Here is an 18019-nt window from a genome sequence, read left to right as displayed (position 1 = left end):
TTCGTAGGGAGGAAGTCAAAGAAGTCATCTCTATTTGCAGATGATATGATCTTATACACAGAAAACCCCAAAGAATCCACAAGAAAACTACTGGAACTAACAGAAGATTTCAGGAAAGTTTCAGGATACAAGATAAACATACAAAAATCAGTTGGATTCTTTTACGCCAACAAAGAGAACCTTGAAGAGGAAATCGCCAAATCAATACCATTTACAGTAGCCCCTAAGAGGATAAAATACTTAGGAGTAAATCTAACCAGAGACATAAAAGACCTATACGGTGAAAACTATAAGACAGTACTGCAAGAAACCAAAAGAGACCTGCATAAGTGGAAAAGTATACCTTGCTCATGGATAGGAAGATTCAACATTGTGAAAATGTCAGTCCTTCTCAAAGCGATCTACAGATACAATGCAATCCCAATCCTGATTCCACTGGCATTTCTTAATGAGATGGAGAAACAAATCACCAACTTCATCTGGAAGGGGAAGAGGCCCCGAGTAAGTAAAGCATTTACTCAAGAAGAACAAAGTGGGAGGCCTCACACTACCTGATTTTAGAACCTATTATAACGCCATGGTAGTCAGAACAGCCTGGTACTGGTACAACAACAGATACATAGACCAATGGAACAGAATTGAGAATCCAGACATACATTCATCCACCTATGAGCAGCTGATATTTGACAAAGGCCCAAAATCCATTAATTGGGGGAAAAGCGGTCTCTTTAACAAATGGTGCTGGCATAACTGGATATCCATCTGCAAAAACCTGAAACAAGACCCATACCTCACACCATGCACAAAAACTAACTCAGAATAATCAAAGACTTAAATATAAAATTGAAAACAATACAGATCATGGAAAAAAAAATAGGGAGAACACAAGGAGCCCTGATATGTTGCTGAAACACAATACGAACCATAAGTAACAATGCACAAGTACCAGAAGAGAGACTAGATAACTGGGAGCTCCTAAGAGTCAAACACTTAAACGCTCATCAAAAGACTTCACTGAAAGAATAAAAAGACAACCTACAGAGTGGGAAAAAAATTTCTGGCTACAACAAATCCGAGCAGCGTCTAATCTCTAAAATCTACAAGATACTGCAAAACCTCAACAACAAAAAGACAAATAACCCAATTGAAAAATGGAGGAAGGATATGAACAGGCACTTCACCAAAGAAGATACTCAGGCAGCTAACAGACACATGAAGAAATGCTCACGATCATTAGCCATTAGGGAAATGCAGATCAAGACTACAGTGAGATGTCATCTCACCCCAACAAGTTTAGCATTAATACAAAATATACAAAATAATAAATGCTGGAGTGGTTGTGGAGAGACTGGAACACGTATACACTGTTGGTGGGAATGTAAAATGGTACAACCACTTTGGAAATCAATTCGGTGCTTCCTTCAAAAGCTAGAAATAGAAGTACCGTAAGATCCAGCTATCCCGCTCCTTGGAATATATCCCAGGGAAATAAGAGCCATCACACGAATAGATATACGCACACCCATGTTCATTGCAGCACTGTTCACAGTAGCAAAAAGATGGAAACAACCTAGGTGCCCATCAACGGATGAATGGATAAAGAAATTATGGTATATCCGTAGAATGGAGTAGTACGCAATGATAAAGAACAACGATGAAGCTGTGAAACATCTTATAACATGGAGGGCATTATGCTGAGTGAATTTAGTCAGTCACAGAAGGACAAATATTGTATAATACCAGTATTATAAGAACTCAAGGAAAGGTTTAAACACAGAAGAAAACATTCTTTGATGATTATTAGGGTGGGAAGGAAGGGTGAGCGTCATTTACTAACTAGATAGTAGATAAGAATGATCTTAGGTGAAGGGAAGGACAGCACACACTACAGGGAAAGTCAGTACAACTGGACTAAACCAAAGCTAAGAAGTTTCCTGAATACAATCAAACACTTTGAGGGACTGAGTAGCAGGGGTTTGGGTCTGGGGACCATGGTTTCAGGGGACATCTAGGTCAATTGGCATAACAAAGCTTATTAAGAAAATGTTCTGCATCCTACTTTGGTGAGTGGTGTCTAGGATCTTAAAAGCTTGCAAGCGGCCATTTAAGATGCATCAGTTGGTCCCAAACCACCTGGAGTAAAGGAGATTGAAGAACACCAAGGACACAAGGAAAGTATTAGCCTGAGGGACAGAAAGGGCCACATAAACCAGAGACTTCATCAGTCTGAGACCAGAAGAAGTAGACGGTGCCCAGCTCCCACCAATGACTACCCTGACGGGGAACACAACAGAGAGTCTCTGATGGAGCAGGGAAGATTGGGGTGCAGAACTCAAATTCTACTAGGAAGACCAGACTTAATGGTCTGACTGAGACTGGAAGAACCCTGGAAAATATGGCTCCTTGATTCCCTATCCACATATAACTAAAACAGTTTCTGAGGCCAACTCTTCAGACAGGGATTGGACTGGACTGTGGGACATAAAGTGATACTCAGGAGGAGTGTGCCTCTTAGCTCCAGTAGATACAAGAGACTAAACAGGCAGCTTCTGTCCAGAGGTGAGATGAGAAGGCAGAGAGGGTCAGGAGCTGGTTGAATGGACATGGGGAATCGGGTGGAAGGGAGGAGTGTGCTGTCACAGTATGGAGAGAGCAATTAGGGTCACATAACAATGTATGTATAAATTTTTGTATGGGAGTCTAACTTGAAATGTAAACTTCATTTAAACTACAACAATAAAATAAAATTAAAATTAAAAAAGCAGTGGAGCAAGACTGCCTGCCTTAGCCGTTTACTCATTGTGAGATCTTGGGAAAGTCAACTAAGCAATCTGTGCCTGTTTCTTCGTCTGTAAAATGGGAATAATAATAGTATCTACCTCATAGAGTTACAAAGATTAATGTATAAAACGCACTTGGAACATACTTTCTAAACCAGTTGTCTCACATATTACTTGTCTGAAAACAGCATTTGATAACCTCTGAGAGACATCTAAAATAGTCTCTTATTTTGCTTTCACAAAGCAGGCTTTTACTGAAGTGGCAAACTCCTGGCCGTACAAAAACAGGCAGCAGGCCACAGTTTTCTGACCCTTGTCATACACATGTGCTCCTATAATAACTTTAAGGAAAAATTACTGGGGTTTTGTGTTTGCTTGTTTCCTTCCATGGAATCTGTATTTTCAAGTGATTTAGAAGGTAAGATTATTTCTTACATTTTAATTTTATATTGTGTTCTAAAAGCTATATGTGGATTACCTATATAAGATGTGAAAAACACAGACTATAATAAAAACCTAGATTACATTTGAGATATGCTAGTTCTGAGAATATCTAAAAGCCTATTTCAGTATTATATGCATACTTGTTACCACCGAGTTTCCCTCCGTGCTTCCAGGGCCTGGTTCCAAATAACAGAATCTGAATTCTCCAAAGCCCAGAAGTAAATTTCCGTAACCACAAAGATTGTTGTTTTCCCAGAACAGAGGCTTACTCGTGGGTGTTTTCCTTCTCAACTGTAGATTGTTCTTTAATAACTACAGCTGTTAACACTTATGTTGTGCTTACTGTGTGCCAGATACTGTTTTAAGTGTTTTACAAATATTAATTGATTTAACCGTAACAACAGCCATAAGATGCAGGTGTTATTAATATCCTTGTTTTACAGATAAGGGAACTGAAGCACAGAGAGGCCAAGTAACTTATCCAAGATCATACAGCTCATAAGTGGCAGAGCTCATATTTAATTAACTCTGTACTCTTTAACTACACTACACTTCCTTTTTAATAAAACCTACTCCCTGTTCACATCAAGCACCAATCTCCATGATTGTACTCATACCCACAGATCCTCCTAACAGCTATTATTCTGTATTACCTACTAAAACTGCAGTGTTGTACTCAATACGGAAAAGAATAAAATTAATAGGTAAAATGAACATTCATTATTTGCCATCACTTTGCTATGCAGTTTGGATGCATTATCTTTCATGACCCCCATAACAGCACTGTCAAATGGGCACTGTTACCGTTTCCATTTAGAGATATAGATGTTGAGTCTTAGGTTAAGTAATTTGCCCCAAGAAGTGACAGAGCTGGAATCTGAACCTGCATTGACTCCAGAGCTGGAGCTCTTGAAATCAGTACACAGGATTCTGACAGATAGCATGGGGCTGTCCTTAATGATTAACAAGTTCCTCAGTGTATCAAGAAGTAGATTCCCTTTTAAATTTGCTAGTGTATCAGATTGTATTCTTAAATTTAACATTGTCATATTCGGTATAATCACACTCATGTTAACTGAGAATTAGGAGATCTTCTGTGCCTCTGTTGTTGTTAGTTGCCGCTAACAATCTGGATAAGCTAATGCAAATCACCCCAGTTACTCAGAAGACTAGAGAACCTGATAGATCACTCTCATGTTTCACGTTTAATTCTGATGATAAAAGTCTAGGTTTAGATTTCTTGGTATCCCTTTGTGTTCATGGCCCTTGGTCTTATACCTGTTTAGGAAAAATTCATGGGCAGATTTATATTCATTTGCACCTAATGGGAGAAGATCTCTTTGAGTCCATGGACTCTTAAAATTTGAAATGCCTCATCAGATAACGTTACCTCTATTTTCATGTTAATTTTACCTTGTAGTTCGAAAGGTTTCAATCTTCAATTACTATTTACTGTCTTCATGTTAAGGTAACATTTGATTTGAATTTCCTTAACACTATTTTGATGATCTCTGTCTGCAATATATAATAGAGACTAACTCTATATGCAGTAAATGGTCAAATACAGGAAATAGGCTAGTTTACAGAGTGAGGTTACCAGCTATCTAGTGTGACTTCAGACCTGCTTTTTTTTTTTTAATCACTTTTTTGGGAAATAGGACCACTAGAGCCTTGTGCTGCAATTCCACATTACTAGAAAACTGTGACTACTAGGTTGATAACTCAATTTTCTGATGTCATAGTACCTTATTTAGTAGCTATACAGGCATATACCCAAGACTGAGTTTTGTTTGTGGCTTCTGTCAATTTAAGGTGCTAAGAGTTTCTTTCTCTCCATCTCTTATTTTAAGCTCTTCTCTGTATTAATTTTCAATTCATTACTACTAAGTTGAAACTGACTATATGCTCATGTATTTTATTAAGTCCTTACAAATCCATTTTAATATCATTGGCAAGTTTTTCTTGTTAACTTTTTTTTATAAGTTGACGTGTATTGAGCCTTTGATGTATATTTAATCAGTGATGATTACTAAAATGGAGGTCATCTTGCTTGCGTATAAGAAAAAGGAGCACATACAGAATGGTTCCTTGCCAGCTCAGAACCCTTTAGAGCCAAGGCTCCAGGCACTGATATTTTGTGTTGAAAGGTACCAAAGTAAGGAGGTAAGGATGGCCAGGAGATTCTGAACAGGCAAAAAATTAGGAAAACCAGGATAATGTTATCCTTGAAGCCAGGAAATAACTGTTTATAGGAGAGGGTAAGTAAGTATTGTTCTGTGCTACATAGACCATTGATGAGAATGATAACAGAAGGAAGACCAGGAGATTTATGTGGTAGGAAGGATTAATTTGTGACAGTACTTTATTAGTGTCATTTCAAACGCAAGCCAGGGATTAGGGACATTAAAAGAAAGAAACAGAATTGAATGGATTCCCTATAGGAAATAACTGCTTTAGAACGTGTATTCAGTGAATTCCGCAGTAGATATAGATAGCAATTATGTGTCATTAGGAAGAGTAAGACACAAATATTTGCATTAGGGAGACCTCACGGTTAATGGCAGAAAAGAAAGCCTTTGGAATTGGATAGACTGAAAATGAAAAGGGAATAATTTGGGAAGAAAGTATTAGGTAAAGTAAGTTTCATAGTTTCCATGGATGCAAAGTAGTAGAACTAGGATTTGAACACAGATGTCTGCCTCCAAAGCCTGGGCTGTTTATTCTACTTCATTATCATAATGATTTGTTCTTATGCTGCCCTGTTATTTCCTCGTTCAGCTCAAAAAGGACCCTGAAGAAAACTTGTTATAACTAAGCAGTAGTTCTCTATATTTGTCCAAGAGTAGTTCTTGGTATCAGCCTCCCTACCCAGACTTGCCCAGTAAACAGTTATGTGGTTTCAGATTGAACGCCACAGAGTAATAGGGTGTATGGGGCCTGGTGGTGAGACCCTCGAAGACATCTCACATTTCCCCCCGATAGTGATAGTGTAAGTCTAGTAGTATCTTTAGAAGGCTCAACATTTTGTCTTCTAGACTAGTGCTCTCGAAGTGTGATCCATGAAGGGTGCATCCGCTGTCTGGTTTGAGACAAATGAGTACAGAAATCAAGAGCAAGAGTGTAGAAGCTTTAATACTGTTTGATGTGGCAACAACATTGATTGCACACTTAGTGAGCTGTATAAAAGCATCAGTCTGCAATGAATTGAAATTTGAAAATATAGTTCTTGGCCACAGAAAGTTTGAGAAGCACTGATCTAGACTGTAACATTATATGATTAGAAGACTGCTTTTAATTTATGTCTTGGTATTTAAAATTTTTATTTTCTTTTTTGCTTCACAACCTTTTTATTAAAGATTCCGATTTTTGAGACCTTCATAGTTTATTATTCCTTTTTTATTTGATAGGTAAAAAACTTAGAAGGAACTCATCATTGTATTTTATTTATGACTAATTTCTTCTAGTTAAATATTAATAAAGTTAGGAAAATTGGAAGTCTTTAAAAATGAAGTGGAATGCATAAACATTGATATCATAGGCATTAATGAGCTGAAATGGACCTGATATAGGCCATTTTAAATGCTGTCAGTGATAGGATAATATCCATACACCTACAAGGAAGATGTTTGTTTTTCACTCTAACCATGTATACAGGTGAACCTATTATAAACTTTCAACTTTAGTTGTATGTGAAATACAGGAAAATTGATACCAAATATGATATCATAATTGCATGGGTTTCCATTAGACTATTCAAATTAGATAACAATGGTTTACATTTGTAATTTAAACTAAGAATCTTAGAAATTTGGTATACAGTTTCATGAAAGGGGATGCTACTTAAATTCTGCTTAATGTAAGGAAGTAAGAATTATATTGCATCTAGACCTTATTGTAAAATCAAAAGAGTTGTCTTTTACTTTAAAAAATCAAATAGATTACTCAGTTCTGTAAATTACATATTAACTGGTAACAGTGTAGATCCCCAGAACTTTTAATAAATTTCCAAATACCAACAAAAAGTTTTATAAGTTTATAATTGTAGTTTTATAATTTTCACTTTCTAGTGTAATAAAAATAAACCTCTGGATAGTGAAAATGGTTAAGCACTTGATTACCAGCCAGAAGGCTGGCGATTTGAACCCACCTGGAGTCATCACAAGACAGGCCTGACAGTCTCCTTCCAAAATCTCACAGCCTTGAAAACCATATGGAGCAGTTCTACTCTGTACACATGGGGTCTCCATGAATTAGAATTGACTCGACTGTAACTACAACAACAGTGTTAAAATGAAATCCCTGGGTGGTGCAAACCATTAAGACACTAGGGTACTTAACCACAAGGTTGGAGGTTTGACTCCATCCAGAGATGCCTGGGAAGAATGGTGTGGCAATCTATTTCCAAAAAATCAGCCATCTTAACTCCTAAGGAGAACAGTTCTTCTCTGACACACCTAGGGTAGCCTTGGGTTGGAGTCAGCTCAGTGGCAACTGGGTTTTAGTGTCAAAATATTTAACTTTATTTGATCATTTTATTTATGACTAATTTCTTCTAGTTAAATATTAATAAAGTTAGGAAAATTGGAAGTCTTTAAAAATGAAGTGGAATGCATAAACATTGATATCATAGGCATTAATGAGCTGAAATGGACCTGATATAGGCCATTTTAAATGCTGCCAGTGATAGGATAATATCCATACACCTACAAGGAAGATAAGTTAATAACGACTTTTATTCAAATTTATCCAACCAGTAAGGCCAAAGATGAGGAAATTCAAGATTTTTACCAACTTCTGCAGTCTGAAATTGATCAAATGTGCAATCAAGATGCATTGATAATTACTGGTGATTGGAATGCAAAAGTTGGAAACACAGAAGAAAGATTGGTAGTTGGAAAATATGGCTTTGGTGACACAGACGACACCGGAGATAGCACGATAGAATTTTGCAAGACCAGCGACTTCATTGCAAATACCTTTTTCAACAACGTAAAGAGTGACTATATACGTGGACCTCACCAGATGGAATACACAGGAATAAAGTTGACTACATCTGTGGAAAGAGGTGATAGAAAACTTCAGTATCATCAGTCAGAACAAGTCCAGGGACCAGCTGTGAAACAAACCATCAATTGCTCATATGCAAGTTCAAGTTTAAGCTGAAGAAAATTAAAACAATTCCCAAGAGTCAAAATACAACCTTGAGTATATCCCACCTGAATTTGGAGACCGTCTCAAAAGTAGATTTGACACATTAAACACCAATGACCAAAGACCAGAGGAGTGTAGGATAACATCAAGATATCATACATGAAGAAACAAAAGGCCATTAAAAACACAGGAAAGAAAGAAAAGACCAAAATGGTTGTTGGAAAAAACTCTGAAACTTGTTCTTGAAGGTAGAGTAGCTAAAGCAAGTGGAAGAAAGGATGAAGTAAAAGAGCTAAACAGAAGATTTCAAAGGGTAACTCAAAAAGACAAAGTAAAATATTATAATGAAGTGTGCAAAGACCTGGAGTTAGAAAGCCAAAGGGGAAGAACATGCTCCGCATTTCTCAAGCTGAAAGAACTGAAGAAAAAATTCAAGACTCGAGTTGCGATTTTGAAGGATTCTATGGGCAAAATATTGAATGACACAGGAAGCATCAAAAGAAGATGGAGGGAATACACAGAGTCACTGTACCAAAAGGAATTGGTTGACATTCTCCATTTCGAGAGGTAGCATATAATCAGTAACCAATGATACTGAAGGAAGAAGTCCAGGCTGCACTGCAGGCATTGGTGAAAACAAGGCTTTAGGAATTGATGGAATACAGTTGAGATATTTCAACAAACGGATGCAGTGTTGGAGGTGCTCACTCATCAATGCCAAGAAATTTGGAAGATAGCTACCTGCCCAACTGACTGGAAGAGATCCATATTTGTGCCCATTGCATAGAAAGGTGATCCAGCCGAATGTGAAAATTATTGAACAATATCATTAGTATCACACACAAGTAAAATTTTGCTGAAGATCATTTAAAAGCAGTTGCAGAACTACACTGACAGTACTTCAAGCCAGAGTCAGGAGAGGATGTGGTACAAAGGATATCATTGCTGATATCAGATGGATCCTGGCTGAAAGCAGAGAATACCAGAAAGATGTTTACCTGTGTTTTAGTGACTATGCAAAGGCATTCGACTGTGTAGATCATAACAAATTATGGGTAACATTGTGAAGAATGGGAATTCAGGAACACTTAATTGTGCTCATGAGGAACCCGTACATAGACCAAGAGGCAGTCATTCGAACAGAGCAAGAGGATACCGCGTGGTTTAAAATCAAAAGTGTGTCATGATTATATCCTTTCACCATACTTATTCAACCTGTATGCTGAGCAAATAATCCAAGAAGCTGGACTGTATGAAGAACGGGGCATCAAGATTAGAGGAAGTCTCATTAACAACGTGTGATATGCAGATGACACAACCGTGCTTGCTAGAAGTGAAGAGGACTTGAAGTACTTACTGATGAAGATCAAAGACTATAGCCTTCAATATGGATTACACCTCAACATAAAGAAAACAAAAATCCTCACAACTGGACCAATAAGCAACGTCATGATAAATGGAGAAAACATTGAAGTTGTCGTTGTCAATGATTTCATTTTACTTGGATCCACAGTCAACGCCCATGGAAGCAGCACTCAGGAAATCAAATGACATATTGCATTGGGCAAGTGTGCTGCAAAAGACCTCTTTAATGTGTTAAAAAGCAAAGATGTTACTTTGAGGACTAAGGCGCGCCTGACCCAAACCATGATATTTCCAGTCGCCTCGTAAGCATGTGAAAGCTGGAGAATGAATGAGGAAGATAGGAGAAGAATTGATGCCTTTGGATTATGGTGTTGTTGAAGAATATTGAATATTCCGTGGACTGCCAGAAGAACGAACAATCTGTCTTGGGAGAAATATAGCCAAAGTGCTTCTTGGAAGCAAGTATTGCGAGGCTTCATCTCAAGTGCTTTGGACATGTTATCAGGAGGGACCAGTCTCTGGAGAAGGACATCTTGGTTGGTAAAGTAGAGGGTCAGCGAAAAAGAGGAAAACTTTCAAAGAGATGGATTGACACAGTGGCCTCAGCAATGGGCTTAAACATAGCAACCATTGTGAGGATGATGCATTTCCGGGCAGTGTTTCTTTCTGTTGTACATAGGGTTGCTATGAGTTAGAAACAACTTGATGGCACGTAACAACAACAACATTACTACCAATCTATTTAATTAAATTTTAGTGAAGTTTATTTGTTCTTGTTTTAGATTAAAAAAAAAAAAGTTACAAATCTTAATGTTTTCCATCACACACCACCAAAAGGGAAACCTTCATAGTGGGTGGTAAGGACAATTTGATGATGGTAATAATAATAGATAATACCAGCTAAGGGTTTTCTGTGGACCTGACATTCTCCTCTGTGCTGTTGTTGTTTTGTGTGCCGTCCAGTCAGTTCGAACTCATAGCAACCCTATAGGATAAAGTAGAACTGCCCCATATGTTTTCCAATGCTGAAATCTTTACGGGAGCAGATCGCCAAGGTCTTTTCTCTCATGAGGTGGCTGGTAGGTTCCAACCACCAACCTTTTGGTTAGCAGCTGAGCACTTAATCGTTGCACCACCAGGCTTCTTCCTCAGTGGTGTACATATATTAATTAATTTAACAAACGTTGAGGCTAGATACTATCATTATAGCTTCATTTTTTAGATGAGAAAACTAGACAATAAGAGACTATGCAACTTGTCCAAGATCACACAGAAAATAAAGCCAGAACTGAGATTTAAATGGAGATGGTTAGTTTCAGAACTAGCGCTCTTAGTCATTACGTAGTATTACATACTGCTTTTACTGCATGTCTAGATTTAAAGATTTGGTAAATGGAAAAGAACGGGTTAACATCATGAGCAATGGGTGAGGAAGAAGATAGATAAACTGACCTTAGAGTAAGCATAAAAAAGCTATCTAAAAGTCATAAATGAAGAGATTTAAGAAAATTGTATAAACAAAAATCTAAATCATCTATAGGATCTACCATAAACAACTTCCCTCCCAACAAATGGGAAGACACATGGCAGATCAAGAGCTAATTTTCTCAGTAGACAAAGAACTCTTAGAAACCAATAAGAAAGGGATGGTTAATCTAATAAAAACATCTACAAAAAACAATAGACAAGTCAAAGAAAAAAATATGCTTGGACGTAACACATGAAAGATATATAGAGTATAGTTTTTAAAAGTAGTACTAGATAAATCATTTAGATTTAATAATGACAGAGTAGGTAAGTTAGATTGACAACAGAGTTGTAGGACTAATTAGAAGTAGCACACTGACAGCAGCTGATAGATGCTATAGAGCTATAGCATGTATATAAATGTAAATCTGTTGTGGAGCTCTAGTTTAAGAACATACCAGCTGAGGTTCCAGAAGAGAATTAAGCCCTACAAAAGAAATGATTTGATTCCCTATTCTCTAAAGGGAAGTTTGTAGCTTGTGCAATTCTTGGTGCATAGGTGAGAAGTTAACTCATTGCATCTGATGGATGCCTTTGGGCATTAAGATTTTCTCATGGAACCTCTGTTAAGAAGACCTGGTTAGGATTGGAAGCAAAGGGGATACATTCAAGAGACTTATCAGCAGAGAACCAGAGAGAGTTTTGATGATTTTATACAGGGGACATAGGAAAAAGATTTAGAGACCAAGGTGGGAGGTATGAGAGTCAAATGTAGTCGATATTCATGCCTGTTGTAGGTTAATATTCAAGAATGCAATTAAAAATCCCACATACAAGTATTCAATTATGTGATGTATAACAATGTTAGATTTTAAGATTTTGTTATTTCAATAAGCAGAAAAAATATGATACAGCAAGAAAATAGTCTCTACTATGCTATTTATAATCTTACTATGCATTCTATTTTCAGGGAACCTTTTATTATATTATCAGGAGGTTTGTCATATGACACTGTAGGAAGAAGACCTTGCTTAACAGTTATGCATGGGAAGAGTACTGCTGTGCTAGAAATGGACTACTCAATTGTTGATTTTCTAACGCTGTGTGAAACACCATACCCAAATGGTAAACTACATCTTTTAAAACTCGTTCTCTGTGGATACCTAATATTAAGAACAAAGACCTACATGTTATCAAAGTAGTTTCCCTATTCTATTGTGCTCATTCTTTTGGGGGAGAGATGCTGCCTTTCTAACCTTGTAAATTTTATTTTAGAGGTTAACTTTGTTGGATAGGCTTTATCTCTTTAATATTGCATGTTAGTAGTAAGAGTCTTTCAAAGATAAAGCTATTCATTTAAAGAAACATTTTAAATTTCTGTAGAATACTGGCATGAGGATTTTAAGAAGAATTTAAATTTGTATTATTTTACTTAATTTCAAGCTCATTGAGGTGTGAAGATGCAATGAACTTTATAGTTGGTAATAGGCATGTATAAAATATTCAGGAAAGATATTGAAATATTATAGTAGAACTCTGTTGGATTCCTAGAATGATAATTGTTCTTAAGGGTGTTTTGTTGACCATGTCTTGCCTTAGAAATACTACACTGGAAGTTATTGTGAGCTTCTTTAGGGCAAGTACTTTATCTTATTCATCTTTACAAAAGTGAGATAATTTTGAATGGGTTATTGAATAGATTTATCTCACATAAAACATACTAGCCTTAAATTATATGACATGATCACAGGATCAGAATGTTAAATATTAGAGAATGAAATAAAGTAAAATAAAAACCAGATAAGAGATGTTTATTATCTAATTTGCTATCCTCTTGCATATTTAAAACTACCATTCATGCATTGTTTTCCTATTCCAGATTTTCAAGAACCATATGCTGTGGTTGTCCTTCTAGAAAAGGATTTAGTACTTATAGACCTTGCACAAAATGGGTAAGACAGAAAATTTTGTGAGTGATTCTTATCAGTATGTGGTAAAAAAAAAAAAAAAAAGGATTGGCTGTCTCATGTCTTTGAAAGTTCTACGTTTATATCTATAAACCTGACCTCTTTTTAGTGCTCCAGATCTACATGTCTGATTGTCTGCCAAATTTTTTATTAGGTTAAATAATATAGAATTCCCATTTTTTAAGTCAAAACTTGTAGAATTTCTTAAAATTTCATATGATTCAACCTAATACTTGGAAATCTTGTGGTATACAAAATCAGCATTTCTAAAATTGGTCCCATCACACTTTACCTCCAAATAAGGTCTTCTTGCTACCTATAATAATCAGTTTCAGTTTTCTTTTTTTCCTTTTTAAATAACAAGACCATTGTGGAATAAAGGAATTTGAAAACATTATTTCTGACAGACCTAGAATAATTTATTCTTAATATGGTTTTCTTTTATTTATTTATTTTTTCATTAAGTAAGGTTTTCGAATAAGCGAGACTTTTCATAGTGGCCTGTACTGAAATATATTTAAATCAAAGAAGATGTTATCCAAGTAACCTGTGTGTGACTAGGCATCATCTTATTTAGCAACCAGTATCAATTAGATGTTTAATTATAGTAGAATCATTGCACTAAGGAATCATTGCACTAAGGAAATACTTGTGTTACAAAGAGAAAAAAATTGCCTTCCATTTTACTAAGGCACATTTTTGTTCGTTTTTTGTCTTCTGATTTCTTATACGTGTGGTGAAAGTTGGCTTTATTTTATAATCAGTAAGGATTTTTCTGAAATTTCTCTCCTTTTTTAAATCATTATCAGTAGTAGATAATATCTAGTTTTTGCAGATTAACCAATTAGGGCTTTTTTTCATTTTTTTAATCAGTTTCTGGTTTTCAGATATTTTTAAGTAGCTACTCTCATTCTAAGCACTTTAAAGCCAGAAAAGAAATATCTGAAAAACATTTACGGTGGAATTTTACTTTAGATTGCATTAAAAAAACAAAAAGAGAAAGTTTTTAGATTACATTTTGGACTAGACATTACATTTATTGAGGGAAAAAGGAAGATTGAAAAATTGTATTAGCTCTCTTGATTTAAGAATGAGATATCTGTTACTGAGAACCTTACAGCTTAATGGTTAAGAAAACCATTTAAATTATGGTTCTGCCAGTCCTTAGCTGGCATGCCTTTGACACATTGCTATCGTTAGGACTTTGTTCTTCAGTAACAAGTCTATATCATAAGTTTACTGCAAGAAGTAAATGCAATAAATATATATAAAGCACTTCATTCAGAGTTTGGCACATGGTATGTAGTAGTAACTGCAACCTTTCTATTTACTTTTCTAATTGAACATCTTTCATTATAAAAGATCTCATTTTTTTTTTTACATATTGCATAAATTAAAACTAATCTCTGGTAGAATTACATGATTTCTAAAATTCTATAGACAAAAGCACACTATTCTAAAAATTAAAATGTAAATTCAGATAAACTGTCATGTGGACCTCTAAAAGATGCTAACAGTAAATTAAACAAACTTTACTTAAATATATTTGCATTCCAAATGTGTCAATGTTTAAAAAAATTTATTGTTGTATTAATCATAGGTTATAATTCATTAAATTAATAAATATTTTCCTTTTTCTTTCTCGTATTGTTAAAGATATCCTATATTTGAAAATCCCTATCCTTTGAGTATACATGAATCCCCTGTTACATGTTGTGAATATTTTGCTGATTGTCCTGTGGACCTTATTCCTGCACTTTATTCTGTTGGAGCTAGACAGAAACGTCAAGGTTACAGCAAAAAGGTATTGAATATACATTTTAGTATTTAATGTTATATTTTAATGTTTTCTGTTTATCACTAAGGAGTATTTGGTAACATTGATGATACCTTTTCTAAATAAAATATAGAGGACATCATTTTTGAAGCAAGACATGTTATTTACTGTTTTTCATATACATATATATGTAAAGACTTACAGTATGCTTGGACATTGCTTTATACAATGCTCATTTATTTATTTTTTTAGGAATGGCCCATCAATGGAGGTAATTGGGGATTGGGTGCTCAGAGTTATCCAGAAATAATTATTACAGGGTAAGTAAAAGTCTATTTTTATCAAATAAATCAATAATAGCTAAATATGTTTAACTAAAATTCCATGAATGTTAATGGGCAATAGAGCTTTGCTTTATGTTGTAATATAATAAATTACTGTGAAGAACCTGCCAATTTACCATAATTTTTACCCTTTTCCTCATTTTAGTGACTACTTTTTAAATAACAAACTCCTAAAGAAAAAAATGTAGTTTTTTTTTCTGTTCTTCATTACATTCTTACTCATGTTGCTTTTCATAGGCATGCTGATGGGTCAGTTAAGTTCTGGGACGCTTCTGCAAGTAAGTATTTTGAATAGTTATTTATTATATGTTACACAGTCATTGCTTTTATACATCTGGTTTTATATTAACTGCATAATCAACACTGAATTTGAAATTTAGGAGGCTATAAATTGAATTCCTAATTATCAAATGCATAAGTTTAGAAATCAATTATTTGACAGTAGAAATAAACAGATCATTAAGATATGATAGATACTGGTAAATCAAGAATAATTCTCAATAAAAGAATTCAAATCCTTTCTTCAAACTTTCCCTTCCTAACACAGAGATAGGAGAAGTGAGAATATGTTACAAATCAACAGAAATTTCTAAAATAATTTAAATGCCTAATTCCAAACTTATGTCACAAAGTTTATGTTGTCATTGTGAAATACATCTAGTGGTTGCATGGTAGCAAAAAAGGAAAAAATGCTTTTGAAAGGTAATGTTTGCAAAATATACACGGCAAGCATTCAGTGAAAATCCAGTTAATTCAGGAATTCAGGATATGTTCTATTGTGTTTCTACATTTTTTTCCAAAATTATTTTTACTCTTTTCAGATTATCTAATCACTATGGTTTTTTTTTTCTTTTTCTTTGTTAATGTGTACAATGATGAGTACACTTTTATTTTTTGTCAGCATACATTATCTAAGAGAATAATAAAGAAATGTAGAATTAGGAATGAAAATATAGTTCAGACAAATTTAGCCTTCTTTCCTTACATAATATGATAGAGTAAATATCATATTTTATCATTTTGTGTTAAAATGTCTAACATGTATTATCTTCGTTCTAGTAACTCTACAAGTGTTATATAAACTAAAGACATCTAAAGTATTTGAAAAATCAAGAAATAAAGATGACAGGCCAAACACAGATATTGTTGATGAAGATCCATATGCCATTCAGATCATCTCCTGGTGTCCAGAAAGTAGAATGCTGTGCATAGCTGGAGTTTCAGCTCATGTCATTATTTATAGATTCAGCAAACAGGAAGTAATTACAGAAGTCATTCCGGTAACAGTCTCTGAATTATCTTCAGTTTTAGATGTTGGACATTTTTAAATTTGTGAATTATTTAGAAGACTGTTTGTAGTCAGTTTTGTCTAGAATTTTAAAAACATGTCAATATTTACTTTGCATAAATAGCATATTTTCTATAGTTACCATTTTATTGAATTCTTAGATCCTTAAATACATTATGTGTTTCTTTTAAGGAAAGCTAATGTGAGTATGAGCAGCATCTTAGTTATCTAGTGCTCCTGTTACATAAATACCTTAAGTGGTTGGCTTTAACAAACAGAAATTTATTTTCTCACAGTTTTAGGAGGCTACAAGTCCGAATTCATTTGTATTTATCACTAAGGTTCTAGGGGAAGGCTGTCTCTGTTGGCTCTAGGGAAAAATCCTTATCTCTTTTCAGTTTTTGTTTCTCCCTTCTTTGGCAGCCTTCATGTGGCCTGGCATCTTGTCTTTTCCCATCTGTGCTTCTTTGCTTCTCTGCCTAATCTGCTCTTTTATATCTCAGAAGTGATTGGCTTAAGACACACCCTGCATTGATACGGTCTCATTAACATAACAAAAAAATATATTTCCTAATGGGATTATATCCACAGGTATAGGGGTTAATATTCCAATACATTTTGGGGGAGGCAAGGGGGCAATTCAGTCCATTACAAGCAGGCTCCAATTTGGTATTAACTGTGGTGCCATGAATTTTAAAATCATAAAACCATGAATTTTGAAATCATTACACACATTTTTTTAAAAACCAAATCAAAAACAATGTTTTTGCTTGATAGCTCCTTATCTTTAGAAATCTTACTAAATTTGTACCTGTAAAAATGTTCCTTCCACCCCAAGTTTCTTGTATGTGTGTGTAAGCTGTCATAAAATGAACAATAATTATTAGGAGTGGGTAACTTGTTCTGCTTTTACAACAGATGCTTGAAGTTCGATTGTTATATGAGATAAATGATGTGGAATCTCCAGAGGGTGAACAGCCACCACCTTTGCCAACACCGGTGGGAGGTTCCAATCCTCAGCCCATTCCTCCTCAGTCTCATCCATCTACCAGTAGCAGTTCATCTGATGGGCTTCGTGACAATGTCCCTTGTTTAAAGTAAGTTATAAAAAATTACAGAGACATTTTGATATTATCTTTTAATTTAGGTAAGTTATAAGCATTAGTAAACCTGCAGTAACATTTTTCTGTGATGGAGTGGAATGGCATAAGAACATCTCTTCGTTTGTTTTTCTGTGGTTAATCTAACTCATTTTTCTGTGTGTGACAGTGGCCTCAGGAGATATGTTATTATATTCCGTGATCTTATCCTTAAAATACAAAGGTTTGATCTCTAAACATACTAGTTGACTAGCATGCATCTGTCCTTGGTACACAGCTCAGTGATATTTTTTATTCTAGATTTCTATGTAGAGCAAATTTATATCAGACTGCTTT

General features: G+C 35.1%; 1 protein-coding gene across 3 annotated transcripts in view; it reads left to right on the top strand.

Annotated features, from left to right (window-relative positions):
* STXBP5 (syntaxin binding protein 5) overlaps positions 1-18019 on the top strand; it is a 196064-nt gene that overhangs the window by 103768 nt on the left and 74277 nt on the right. For all 3 annotated transcript variants that reach the window (XM_004368844.2, XM_023729224.1, XM_004368845.2), the window contains exons 10-16: positions 12178-12332; positions 13087-13159; positions 14831-14978; positions 15204-15271; positions 15533-15573; positions 16355-16575; positions 17502-17680. In XM_004368844.2, coding sequence (XP_004368901.1) covers positions 12178-12332; positions 13087-13159; positions 14831-14978; positions 15204-15271; positions 15533-15573; positions 16355-16575; positions 17502-17680 — 885 coding nt within the window. The remainder of the gene's footprint in view (positions 1-12177; positions 12333-13086; positions 13160-14830; positions 14979-15203; positions 15272-15532; positions 15574-16354; positions 16576-17501; positions 17681-18019) is intronic.

Source organism: Trichechus manatus, unplaced genomic scaffold (assembly GCF_000243295.1).
Source record: "Trichechus manatus latirostris isolate Lorelei unplaced genomic scaffold, TriManLat1.0 scaffold00002, whole genome shotgun sequence".
Classification (NCBI taxonomy): Eukaryota; Metazoa; Chordata; class Mammalia; order Sirenia; family Trichechidae; genus Trichechus; species Trichechus manatus.
The sequence above is the reverse complement of the archived record's forward strand: the minus strand, read 5'-3'. Positions and strand labels throughout refer to the sequence as shown.